This window comes from Triplophysa dalaica, chromosome 21 (genome assembly GCF_015846415.1).
Source record: "Triplophysa dalaica isolate WHDGS20190420 chromosome 21, ASM1584641v1, whole genome shotgun sequence".
Classification (NCBI taxonomy): Eukaryota; Metazoa; Chordata; class Actinopteri; order Cypriniformes; family Nemacheilidae; genus Triplophysa; species Triplophysa dalaica.
This window is the reverse complement of record NC_079562.1, coordinates 13,453,109-13,464,595: the sequence shown is the minus strand read 5'-3', so window position 1 is coordinate 13,464,595 and position 11,487 is coordinate 13,453,109. Positions and strand designations below refer to the sequence as shown.

The following is an 11,487-nucleotide window of genomic DNA, read 5'->3' as shown; positions in this document are numbered from 1 at the left end:
ATGTGCAAAAATCATTTGGTAATCTTTATTCAGTAATAGACTACAGACAGATGTTTATGTATTGCATCTTCTGTACCTCTTCACATTGGACATTATGTGTATTACACTTTAAATGTTCTCTCCAGCATACAGTACAAACTCAACTTAATCAATACAAAAGATCTAGTAGCACAATTTATTCATCTTGGAAGAATGGAATCTCTTGCTCAAACATAACAGCATTTACATTGGCTTGCAACTGAACACAGAATTAGATTTTTATTGACTGCAAAATTTTACTGAAAAGTAATCATAATGTTCCAGTGATTTATACTTAGGTAAGCAGTATGTACAAAGCATTCTTGTCGGACAAGATTAAACCAAAGTAGAATAACCGAAACAACTATTGGCCTATATATCGTAAGATCTGTTGCTATTATACGTTCGTGGAGGGGGACGAAATTCAGCCTTTAAAATTTAGTCTACATTAAGTTCACGAAAAACAGCCCTTTGACATTTTACATAGAAAATTATTTCTTTCGTGCCTCGTCTCCTAAATGTCTTTTCCACATATGTTCTACTTTATACGCTGGAAGCCCATGTACAGTAGAAGAGGTAGACAGTGTGGCTAAATCAAACGTTTGTAAAGTCCACCTCAAACATATTTTTTAGTACAGTGGGAGTTAAGGTGTCATTTTTTAAATAAAATTAGTTGCCCGGTGATGAATTTTGTTATGCGAAGATAAGAAGAATTGAATCTGACATCAGTGTGGTAACCCTGAATGACATCCATTCGATTTTATGGACTGTAAACTGTCAAAGATTTGTTGGGGGTAATAAATAAAATAATCCTGCTTTATGATGTTGGATCCATTGGTCTGAGCTTTTTTTACTCTTTTGTGTGCAAATACAAAAAGGGTAAATCAGAATAAAGATACATAAGATCTACAGTATATCTATATATTCATTTATAAATAGTGTATACGATACAAATTTTAGGTTTTGTAGCAATTCTTTCTAAAACAAATAAATACTATCACAACATCACCGATACATGGTCCGCACTACCTTTATAGACTGAATATGATTGTATGAGCATTTTGCATATGACAGCAAAAGAATAAAGAGCAAGATGAATTTCAGTTCAGATGAGAGACAATCTTATTCACATAGCTTGTGCAAAGAGGAAAAAAGCTTGAATTGAAAGCCACGTGCATCCAGGTAAAGAACATTTAGAAAGACAGCTCATCATGTGCTGGTCCAATATCAAAATATCCCAAAGCGAAAATGGAAGAGTAGAATAAATCCTACGTACATTTTAAAGCATCATCTCCATTGTCCGCTTAAATGACAACGGCACAGACCCAAACCGTGGCTTTCTTTCTTCCATAAAGCATAAAGACAAACATCTTTAGATGTTCCAGTCTTACTGACATTCAGATGTACTGCCACCTGCCTCTACACCCACGGAGAAACCATTACTGAGGTTCTTGGGACTGGGTGGAGTGGTGCTCAAAGGCTCACATTTGCCACCAGGATCCACAGAGCAGCTCTTTTTTGGAACTCTGGGTCGTACCACAGGAGCTTTCAGGATGACGGAGGTCTGCCGGTGCCCCTCCGCTATCAGAGGCGGACGGACGGGCATGGTTCCAGGCAGGCCAGAGGGTTTGGATTTATGTGGAGGGCGGAGGGGAGGACTTGGAGAGGACGGCACGTTACCGTCTTCAACCTGCTCAGAGCCTTCTTTGATAGGAATGGGCTCCTTTAGAGAATCCAATGTGTTTTCCTTTTGTATGCTGCCTTGCCGAGAGGTCTTGTCCGAGTTGGGCATCTCACAACTGTCGGTCCGCCGCCGTGAGCTCTCGTGCATACGGCTTGTGGCCACCACAGCTTTCATAGCAGCCTAAATAGGAGATTACAATATGCCAGTTCAGTAAATCGCCTATGAATTTCTCAATAAAGGCACAAATTTGAATATAAGATTTTAGCAGATTTCAATTTTTTTGTACAAAAGAAAGTTGTCAGTAGGCAGTAGGTAACAAACCTTCAATTTGCGGCGGGCATTGAATTCTTGTAGTTTCCTCTGTGTCGTGTCCATGTGGGAGAAACGTGCTGCCTTTCCAAGCACCCATGGGTGCTCCAGAGCCTGTTTCACCGTAAGACGTTTATGAGGGTCCAGCACTATGAGCTTACTAACCTACACACAACATAAAAGAAACAATATCAACTGCATCCGAGGAGTTGGAGATACTGTTTACTCATTTGAAATCGATCTGTGGTCCATTAACATCACCAGCGTTAAAAACAGGACAAGAAGCAGATCTCATAACGCCATCTAAACAGATGGATGGCAAATGGAACCCACCAAATCCTTGGCATTGAGGGAGACTTCATCCCACCAGGGGGAGACAAACTCATAGTCGCAGTTCAGTATGCGACTGTACATGTACTGGTCACCCCTCGGATCGAAAAATGGTTCGAACCCGCAAAGCCTGAGAGTGGAGACAGAGCAGAGGCAGACAAATGAGAAAATGCAATTAATAACTTGGACGTTGACCCAGAGAGGAAATACTTAACCAGAAAAAAGAGAACATAATTACACAAACAACAAATGAGGAGGAAATGATTACATGCGGAACATAAGAGGAAATCATTATATGCATTCATTTACATATTCAGTGCATACACACACACACACGCACGCATATCCTTTTTCTATTGTATACTTTACTTTACAATACTTCCCATTGTTCCTGCTATTCTTTATAAATCCTGAACTGCCTCATTGCTAAAATTGTTTGCTTATAATAAGTCGCCTGTGTGTGCATCTGTGCACAAATAATAAAAAGTGTCTGCTAAATGAATAAACATCAATGCAAATGTATTACTCACAGAATGTAAAGGATGACTCCCACCGACCACATGTCGACCTCTGGACCGTAAGCGTTTCCTCTGAGGATCTCAGGGGCTGAGCGGATACAATATGAAAGCAAATGAATGCAAATACACAGACGGAGGACACTTAATTAGTTATTATTTGGAAAATCAGCTGCCTTATTGAATGGCATTCACTTTAAATTGATTTTAATTATTAAATGTTCTGAATCATAAAAAAGCATAAGTAGCGGGAAGTATCAGACTCACCGCAGTAGCCGGGGGTCCCACACACTGTCTTCATGGTCACTTGCTCATCGATTATCTTGGACAGGCCAAAGTCAGCTGTGAGCGAATCAATAAATTAATAACAGGAGGGGCGTTAGCCGTCGCCCCTGACATGTTCGTTTCACTGTTCAGCGTTCATTTGTCATGCAGCACACACATAACGGATTAAATGTCTACTGTTTGTTACCTATTTTAAGAGGCGCGTCTATTGAAAGGTCAGCGTAGAGGAGATTTTCTGGTTTGAGGTCTCTGTGAACAACTCCATTCTCATGCAAGTACTACGGAAGAGACAGAACAGACATATCAGAACCACAACACTGAATGTGCATGTGCAAACTCGTCATAAAATATCAGGATTAAATGAACACATATCAATATCACATTCATTCTGCATTTTATTCTCTAAACCAATATTTCTCAAGATGACTTTAAAATATTACAAGCATTAAAGTGCAATGTGTGTTTTTAAGCAGGCTCTACTGACCGAAATGCAATATAATATAAAATCTTCAGAGGTATTTGAAGACCTTTCATAATGAAGCGTTTCTATGTATAAACTCTGTGGGTCGCCCTTACGTGAAATTCACCATGTTGTTTCTACAGTAGCCCTATATGGACAAACTGCTCTAGAGAGCATGTTTCTTACACTATTTTCTTTGGCAAAGAAGCGAAAACGTGACGAGATCTTAGTCCTGTGTCAGCCACCGCAGTGCATTGAAAGGAGAGGGAGAGGTGGAGTTGGTTGCAATTCACATCCTCGCCACAAGATGCCGCTAAATATCACAAACAGGACCTTTAAAATAAGCTAAAATCAAGATATTCCTTAATGTTTGGTTATTTTAAAATAAACAGACAATCCATCTTTCTATATGATGATCAAGCGGCAACCTTCTGATCTCTCGTGAAGCCAACACTGAAGTGACGTATACTACAGTTCATCGACTGGCCGCTTAGAGACTGGCTCCAAAAGAGAGCAGAATCTCATTGAGCCCCATATTAAAATGACCAACTTTACAGCAGAAAAAAACATGTTTAAAGCCTAGTACAAAAAATAATGGTCTATATAGCTAATTTACCCTTCATTTACCCTCTGTAAGGAGAGTGAATGTTTTTATAACTAACCCGTTTAATTTATATTAAGCCTTAAAATTCTCCAAATCAGGTGCATGGCCATTTGAGTGACAAGTGGTTTCAGCAAAGCAGGGACCTCAGCTCCAACCACATCTCGCCTCTTTGCTCATTTTCGATTAATCCGTGAGTGACGCACTGCTATGATGGCGACGGCCGGCTCAAAACAAGCTTCAAAACAGCTCCTCAGAAATTTACAGGTGATGTCACGGACATTACGTACATTCTTAATACAGTCTATTATGATGATGGGGAGGGTTGGATTGGGTCTCGGAGTCAACCACTCGGTTTAACCACCACACTACTAAGTATTTCAATTGAGTCATTGCCATGCAAACACAGCTCCTTTCTGTTAATCTGATTTACAATGTGCTTGATTCACAGAAATCTGAATCTGGTGCCTTTAACTTGCTACTGTAATCCGATTGCATTACAAAGGAAATGCTCTATTGATTGTGGCTTAAGTGATTCATTGTATGATGTTAAAAATGAAACATTATAACTGGGCAGATGTCCAACAAGAGCCATGTAGAGGTAAAGCGATATCAAGTCTAGAAAAAAGACAATTGTAATGCTTGGAAACTAAACAGAACCCCATTCCCAATACAAGGCAGCTACTGAAATAAGTGATTTGTTATGGTGATTTAATTCATTAGTGTTTTCATTTGTGAGTTAAGACTTGCCGCTCTGTTTATGCGTAACTGTGCATGACTAAATCAGTCATGATGGAGGGTATGAGTGCACCGAGACAGTCTGTTCTCTGTATACATCCAATAAAACACCCGCCGTCAAGCCCGAAACAGACGCTGCATTCAGCGTCTCCTCGCTTCAGCCCATCCCTAGGCTCCAGGAGGAGTTTTCAGTGCTGCAAATTGCAGACTGTCTCTTGGATCTGAGGTGGAGCCTGAACCTTTCAGACCTGTCGTCTTCCCTGAAGAGGTTTTTCTAGCACTCTGAGATCACAGGGTCGTTCTCCATTATCAGAGCATGGGCGCCCGCGAGCAGCAGTCTGATAAGTGCGGCAATGACTCATGCGGTGTGAGGCCGTGTTAATTAATTTTGTGTTAGCAGACGCAAGACAGATGTTGTTCTCTTCACGCAATCCCAGAAATATAAAAGTGCATCACGGCGGGCGGGGAGACAACGGTTTCCTTTCAAACGTGAACCCGGAGGTTTGTTATCAATCTAATGAAATACAGGAAGTGTTTGGCAGATGACGGGGTGATAATTGAAGGCAGCAGGAGTCACTTTTGTGTTTTAGCTCATGACTGGAGTGGGGCCTGGAGGTGAGACAACACTCAGGACTTCATTCTGTTGTTGTTTAATCATTAGTGCTTTTGAATAATTCTTGTTCTTAGTATGTTTTTAATGGTCGTTTTAAGTTATAAGACCATAATATCATTAATTCCTTTTTGATTCTACAGAAACATCAATGCAATGTAAAATACTGGGCCTGATTATTAAAAACGAACATGAGGTTTTGAGCAAAACTCACTGAAACGTTACTACAACGTTGTGTATGGTTTCTAAGCATTTGTGTGAGGTTTTAAAGCATTGTGGTGTGGTTGATAAGATGCTCTTGGTGGCTGCCGTTTATGGCTCGATGGTTGCTAGGGTGTCTTGGCAGTTCCCAGTTGGATGCTCTTTGGCCTAGTTCAAAAGAGAGCACAACGAAATTTAGCTAGAAATGTTCGAAGGTCTTTGGTCAATCTAAAACTATAAGAATGTGTTACCCATTCTGTTGTCCAATAAATAATGACAAACTTTTTCTAATTTAAATTTATGCTATTTGTGGTGTCGTTCATGCCATTGCCACGAAATATGGACATGCTTCTTTTGTTCAAAAACCAAGACAAACTTTTTCCAAAATCTATGCACAGGCACATATATAAACCCAATGACAGCACTAGAGATGAAAACACGGATTAAATGGATCTGATGTGCACATACAAAACAATATTCTTTAGATAAATCAGCTCACGTAGCCTCCGCATTGTTGCTTCATTGTTGGAAAGGCACACGGTTGCAGAACTGCTACATAACACAAGACCACATTCCTCTTGCTCAAGCAGATTAAAACCCGCAGAAAAATTTGCAATGTTGTTTTCTGAGGAGATTATTTTTCACTAGCGCTTCTCCGCCCATTTCCGCTTACTCTACCATTCACTTTTGAGTGACGACAAGGCTGACCCACATCTACAAAAGCATCCACTGTCAGCCCAGCGCTGGACATGTGTTCGGCCAACACGCAGATAATAATCCCCTGGTTGAGGATGCATTAAAACAACTTCTCTGCCCTATGGCACGTATCATCCTATCCTGTTATGTGGTCATAGAATTGCATTCATAATGAAGGCTTTGATTAAAAAAAATGTTCTCTAGGCACACAGTAGGCCACATTGGTGAGTACAAACCACAACGTAGATCTGTGACACGTACAAAACCTGACCAGCCCGAGAGCCAAATTGGATCAACCGATGGTGCCTATTTGGGGTGCCTATTGATCTCCTTATCAACCAAATAATGGTAAAAAATATACTATTTCAGTTTCGGTGTCACTTATAGTGCCAAAATTCCATACTGGACTGCTAAAGGAGCAATAATTTCAATGAATGGACTTCAAAACGTAAATACACAGTAGGCTACACTTCATCTTAAAAGTACAGACAATTTACATCCCATGATTCACTTGGTCTTACCGCCACAGCTTCCAGGATCTGTTTGATGACATGAGCAGCATCTCTCTCGCTGTAGTAACCTCTCTCCACAATCCTGAAACAACACAATCCTCATGACAAAATCACACATTTTAACATCACACTTACATGTGCACCGTATGTTTTTAAAGAGGAACAGCTGATGTTTAGGCGTGAGTGTGCATAGATCTGGCATTGCTCAGTGCTCTGTTTAACAGTGTGTAGGCAAACACATCCTGCTTCTGCTCTGCACCAAACCCACTTAAACCAATTATCGGGAACTTGTTTTATTTAATTAAGTCTCAGTGCCGGGCAGAGGAACAGAGCTCATTTATCTCGGAGACTTGAGCAGTAAGACATCGATGAAGAGGAAAGAATGAGATTCCTGTGCTTGTATCTACATTAAGATCATAGGTGACACTCTTAATAACCCTCATTAAAGGGGTCATATGGCGCGAACACATGTTTTTCTATGTCTTTGGTGTGTTATAAGTTGCACATGCATGTATTAGACATGTAAAATTGCAAAAATGTAAGTGTCTGAACAAAAGATGCATTCTATCTAAAAGCAAATGTTCACCCAGACCTGCCTGAAAAACTTTGTATAACCACGTCCCAACAAATCTACGTCAGTTGGTGGTATGATTTGACTAAGACTGCACAAATGTATACGCAAGTAAGGTGGGTGCACCTGTCAGTACAAATGCTTTGGAACCTGATGTTCCAAATATGGTAAGAGGAATTTAATTTCCGTCACACGCTTGCAGTATTCAACCAATCACTACACACTGGTTAACTGGCCAATCATAGCACACCTCGCTTTTCAGAGCGATGAGTTTTGTTAAAAATTTGCACGTTTCAGAGAGGCGGAGCAAAGAGGAGATATAAACATGCACGGTATGTGGAAAATACAACGTTTTAAAACCTTAAATTGTGTATACACATTGCATTATCTCAAACAAACGATACAAATTGTTTTAGCCGTGTCGTATGACCCCTTTAAAGTAGTTTTTTTGCTCAGCTGAGTTTAGTCACTTTTTCATTGCTCAAAAGGGTTTATCAGTTCAGAATTATAATTTATTGAGGTCATACATTTGTCTTGGATGTGTAAACATTAATAAATTAGATGGTTGTTGATATACAGAAAGAGGATAAATGTGGACTGCATTGTTCGATAGTTGATAGTAGATTTAGGCCCAAATCTAGGAATAAATTCAGAATAAATCAGAATAAAAATGACGTCACTATTAGCTTTCACAGTTATTTCATTTCTCTAAAGAAACGAGTGAGATATTGAAAAATCCTAATCTGTAATTTTTCATCCAGATGAAATCGATATTTGAAGGTCAGAAAATTATCAAATGAGAACATTACTTGAGTTGAAAATGAATCAAATATTGATTCACATGTAATATCTGAATTACCCATAATCTCATTCACAACACACATCATACCTGTCAAATAGTTCTCCACCTGTGACCAGCTCTAGAATGAGGAAGATCTCTATCTCAGTCTCGAAGATTTCCTTCAACCGAATCTAAAACAGACAAGAGGAAGAACATAACACACGAGAAGCCAACAAAAACAATAGAACCATGACATGTTTCATAACAGTGTGATGGTATTAATCTTACGATATTTGGATGAGAAAGACGAAGCAAGACTCCGATCTCCGTCCTCACAATTTTTTTGTCGATCTGAGTTGACAACATGAAACACAAGATTAAATTATAATCATTGGCTTACAGGAAATGATATGAGCAAATACAGGGACAAATTGATTTACCGTTTTCTTCAGGACTTTGACAGCGTAAGGTTTCTCTGCTTGCTTCTCTTCGCAGCGAAATACAACAGACGTGGCACCCCTGATAGATACAAAAAAATGCTTATTAAATACAGACATTCACTTTTAATAATAGCAAATACTGAAACACAAACACATACGGTGGAGCAGAACATGCATCCATAACAAGCCATTACACATCAAAAGGTATTAAAAACAAGTTTGATCAAAGTATTGGATGGGGTTTCATGACCATGACCTCCATTGTTCACCTCATCACAGAGTTCTCTGATTCTCAACCTGTACTCAATCTCCCCCTACATCACTCCTGTGGCCGTGCATTTCTATGGCAACTCAGTCCAAACAAGAAAACCTTGAGCAATCAGTCTTCATTATAACACCTTCTAGAAAAAGAAATACACATTTCTTGATGACACGAAGATAAACCGAGGCCTGATTGAATGGCTAGGCCAACCCGAGACTGGATCATTAACTGGTTTCTCTAAATGCACCGAACAAGACTTAAAATCCATACATACACACATTCACTTGTTAATCTTTTTTTTTTGACAATTAACTAAGCAGCAGAAACACACCGGGTGCAAAGGTAATGAACACATTCCTTGTAAACAAGCATGCATTTATTGATGATTGAAGGTGTAATGTGTCTAGTAGTGATGTGATACGCAATCCTCACATCTTGAGATCTTTGCGTCCGATGTTCTGTGAATGACTCAGATGAGATGAGCACTCAGATGAAGACCATCATCTGGCCATCAGACCATCACCATCTGCCGCCTTGTTATCCAACTTTAACACTTCCACAGATCTGAGTCCGACAAATACGCCATCACAGACTGACATCACAGCACACACATGTAACTGGTTATGTCAGAGTTGGAATTCTCTCAAGCTCCCCTCGACGTTGAATTCTACACTAGACCACACAGTCATGATGACAGGCTGAAGTCAGGTGACAACATTTTGTATCCTACATCCTGGGAGGTAATGGTGACATTTCGAAGCACTTGGTGACATTCAGAGATTGGGTGTCTCCTAAGCGGGCTCAATTAGGTGCAGTATAATTAGTGCACTACGGGGAGATTACATTTTAGCTCGATTAATTTAGAAATCACCCATCCTTAACTGTAACCATTATAGACAACAAACAATCATTAGTACTTCAAAACAAGCTTCATGCAACGTAAAATCATTAACATTTCTGCTTTATACATTGCCACCACAAACAGTTCTAGAAATACATTCAGCATAAAATGTGTTTAGTTACTAAGGTAACACGTTGCATCCATGTTATGCTTTAGATACATAATGAAACAACCTTTAATTATTTTAGGGAGCAGTACAGTAAATCCATAACGTGCATTGCATAAAGTGAATACTTTATCATAATTCTGCATATTATTTTCATATGTTGTACTTTTACCACACCCTATGCATTCACACCTTAACAACAAAACCAACAAAGTGAGACCGTACTCACCTGCCTAATTCTGGGCCCATGTTGTAGAAATCCTCCACTGTCGCATCTCGGCGCGAGCCATCGACCCAGTATTCCACCGAGCACGCGCCGGACTGAGAGGTGGGCATGATGGACCCTCTGCAGGCTCTTCTGATGTTTTAATGAATGCAACTAACCCCTAAAATCAGGGAAGCCCGTAAAAGACGAGTTACACTGTTACATCTGGTTGTCAACTTGAGCTGGACACGAATGTTTATGAATGTATTGCAGGTAATCCACTGTGGTTTAAGATGTCCAGGTTTCCATTTCCGTCTGAGTGCGCATATTAAAAGTCAGCCCAGACACTGAAGCATCACTGCGGGTTGAAGCTGATCTCCAAATATCAGCCTTTCGTATTTGATCTAACATTTATCGGAAAATATATCGTAGGCTATATATGAGATGCTATGTACTCGATATGTTCAAAGAAATCTTGATCAAAACAACGAAATGGATCTTCAGTTTCTCAATGGCCTCGTAGGGTGGTTCGGAAAACATCCCAAGCTTAAACCTCCCATGACATGTAACATTCAAGCAAACATCATAATCCTGCGAATACAACCAGCGATCTGGATATGGATTGATACGCGATTCGTTGCTTCTCAGCTCCTCGTCTGAATGAAGAAAAATAAAAACAAGACCAGCGCCTGTAAGTTATGCTTCTTAAGTAGAGCAGGATTTCTGCATTGGCAGGATGAAGATGAACTAAATGCCGTTTCAAATGTAAATCTCACTGCTGTTTGTGCTGGTTAGGGGTGGGGAAAGGGAGGGGGTCTGTCACACTAAACCACACATACACACTCACGCCCAGCAGCTTTTCTTCCAATCCGTGGCTTTCACTGTGGGCTGAAATTTTGAAACCTGAATATTCAGCTCAAATAGCGAATTCGCACGTGTGACGGATGGCATCTTCTTACACGTCGCATATCAAATTTATTTTAATCTATTAATCACTTATTACTGTTACTCGCAGTCAACAGTAAAGCTGTGAACGGAGGTTCATTTCAGCACCCCGGACAGCGCCGCTTGTCTTTATTTCCCCCTGATAAAAACGAAGAAGAGAGATTGTAGTTTTAGCTAAAAAATTATAAATAAACAGACTGCGGGAGATATAAATATATTTGATTGCAATCGGATCCCGCATGACTGAGTTAATGCAAAGGACGCTTAAATGATTATATAGGCTACAGTACTTTGGCTGTGCTGGAAGTAAGATGCAC

At 39.9% G+C, this 11,487-nt stretch overlaps 1 protein-coding gene across 1 annotated transcript; it reads right to left on the bottom strand.

The window, feature by feature from the left end:
- Positions 1-11: 11 nt before the first annotated feature.
- si:ch73-60h1.1 (calcium/calmodulin-dependent protein kinase type IV) lies at positions 12-11,027 on the bottom strand. The gene is made up of 11 exons (XM_056734096.1): positions 10,250-11,027; positions 8,752-8,830; positions 8,600-8,662; positions 8,420-8,502; positions 6,969-7,041; positions 3,329-3,419; positions 3,124-3,198; positions 2,872-2,947; positions 2,345-2,471; positions 2,024-2,176; positions 12-1,882 (listed from the first exon to the last, which is right to left on the bottom strand). Exons 1-11 carry the CDS (start codon positions 10,354-10,356, stop codon positions 1,406-1,408), a joined length of 1,404 nt encoding a protein of 467 aa, XP_056590074.1. The 5' UTR covers positions 10,357-11,027; the 3' UTR covers positions 12-1,405.
- Between the last annotated feature and the right edge of the window lie 460 nt (positions 11,028-11,487).

What these genes read in the sequence shown, in the direction of transcription:
- si:ch73-60h1.1 (XM_056734096.1), bottom strand. Translation starts at nt 10,356, where the DNA reads ATGCCCACCTCTCAGTCCGGCGCGTGCTCGGTGGAATACTGGGTCGAT. An exon ending in GGAGTCATCCTTTACATTCT is followed by an intron (nt 2,472 to 2,871) that starts GTGAGTAATACA and finishes CTCCACTCTCAG; the next exon opens with GCTTTGCGGGTTCGAACCAT. An exon ending in ATGCCCGCCGCAAATTGAAG is followed by an intron (nt 1,883 to 2,023) that starts GTTTGTTACCTA and finishes TCTCCTATTTAG; the next exon opens with GCTGCTATGAAAGCTGTGGT.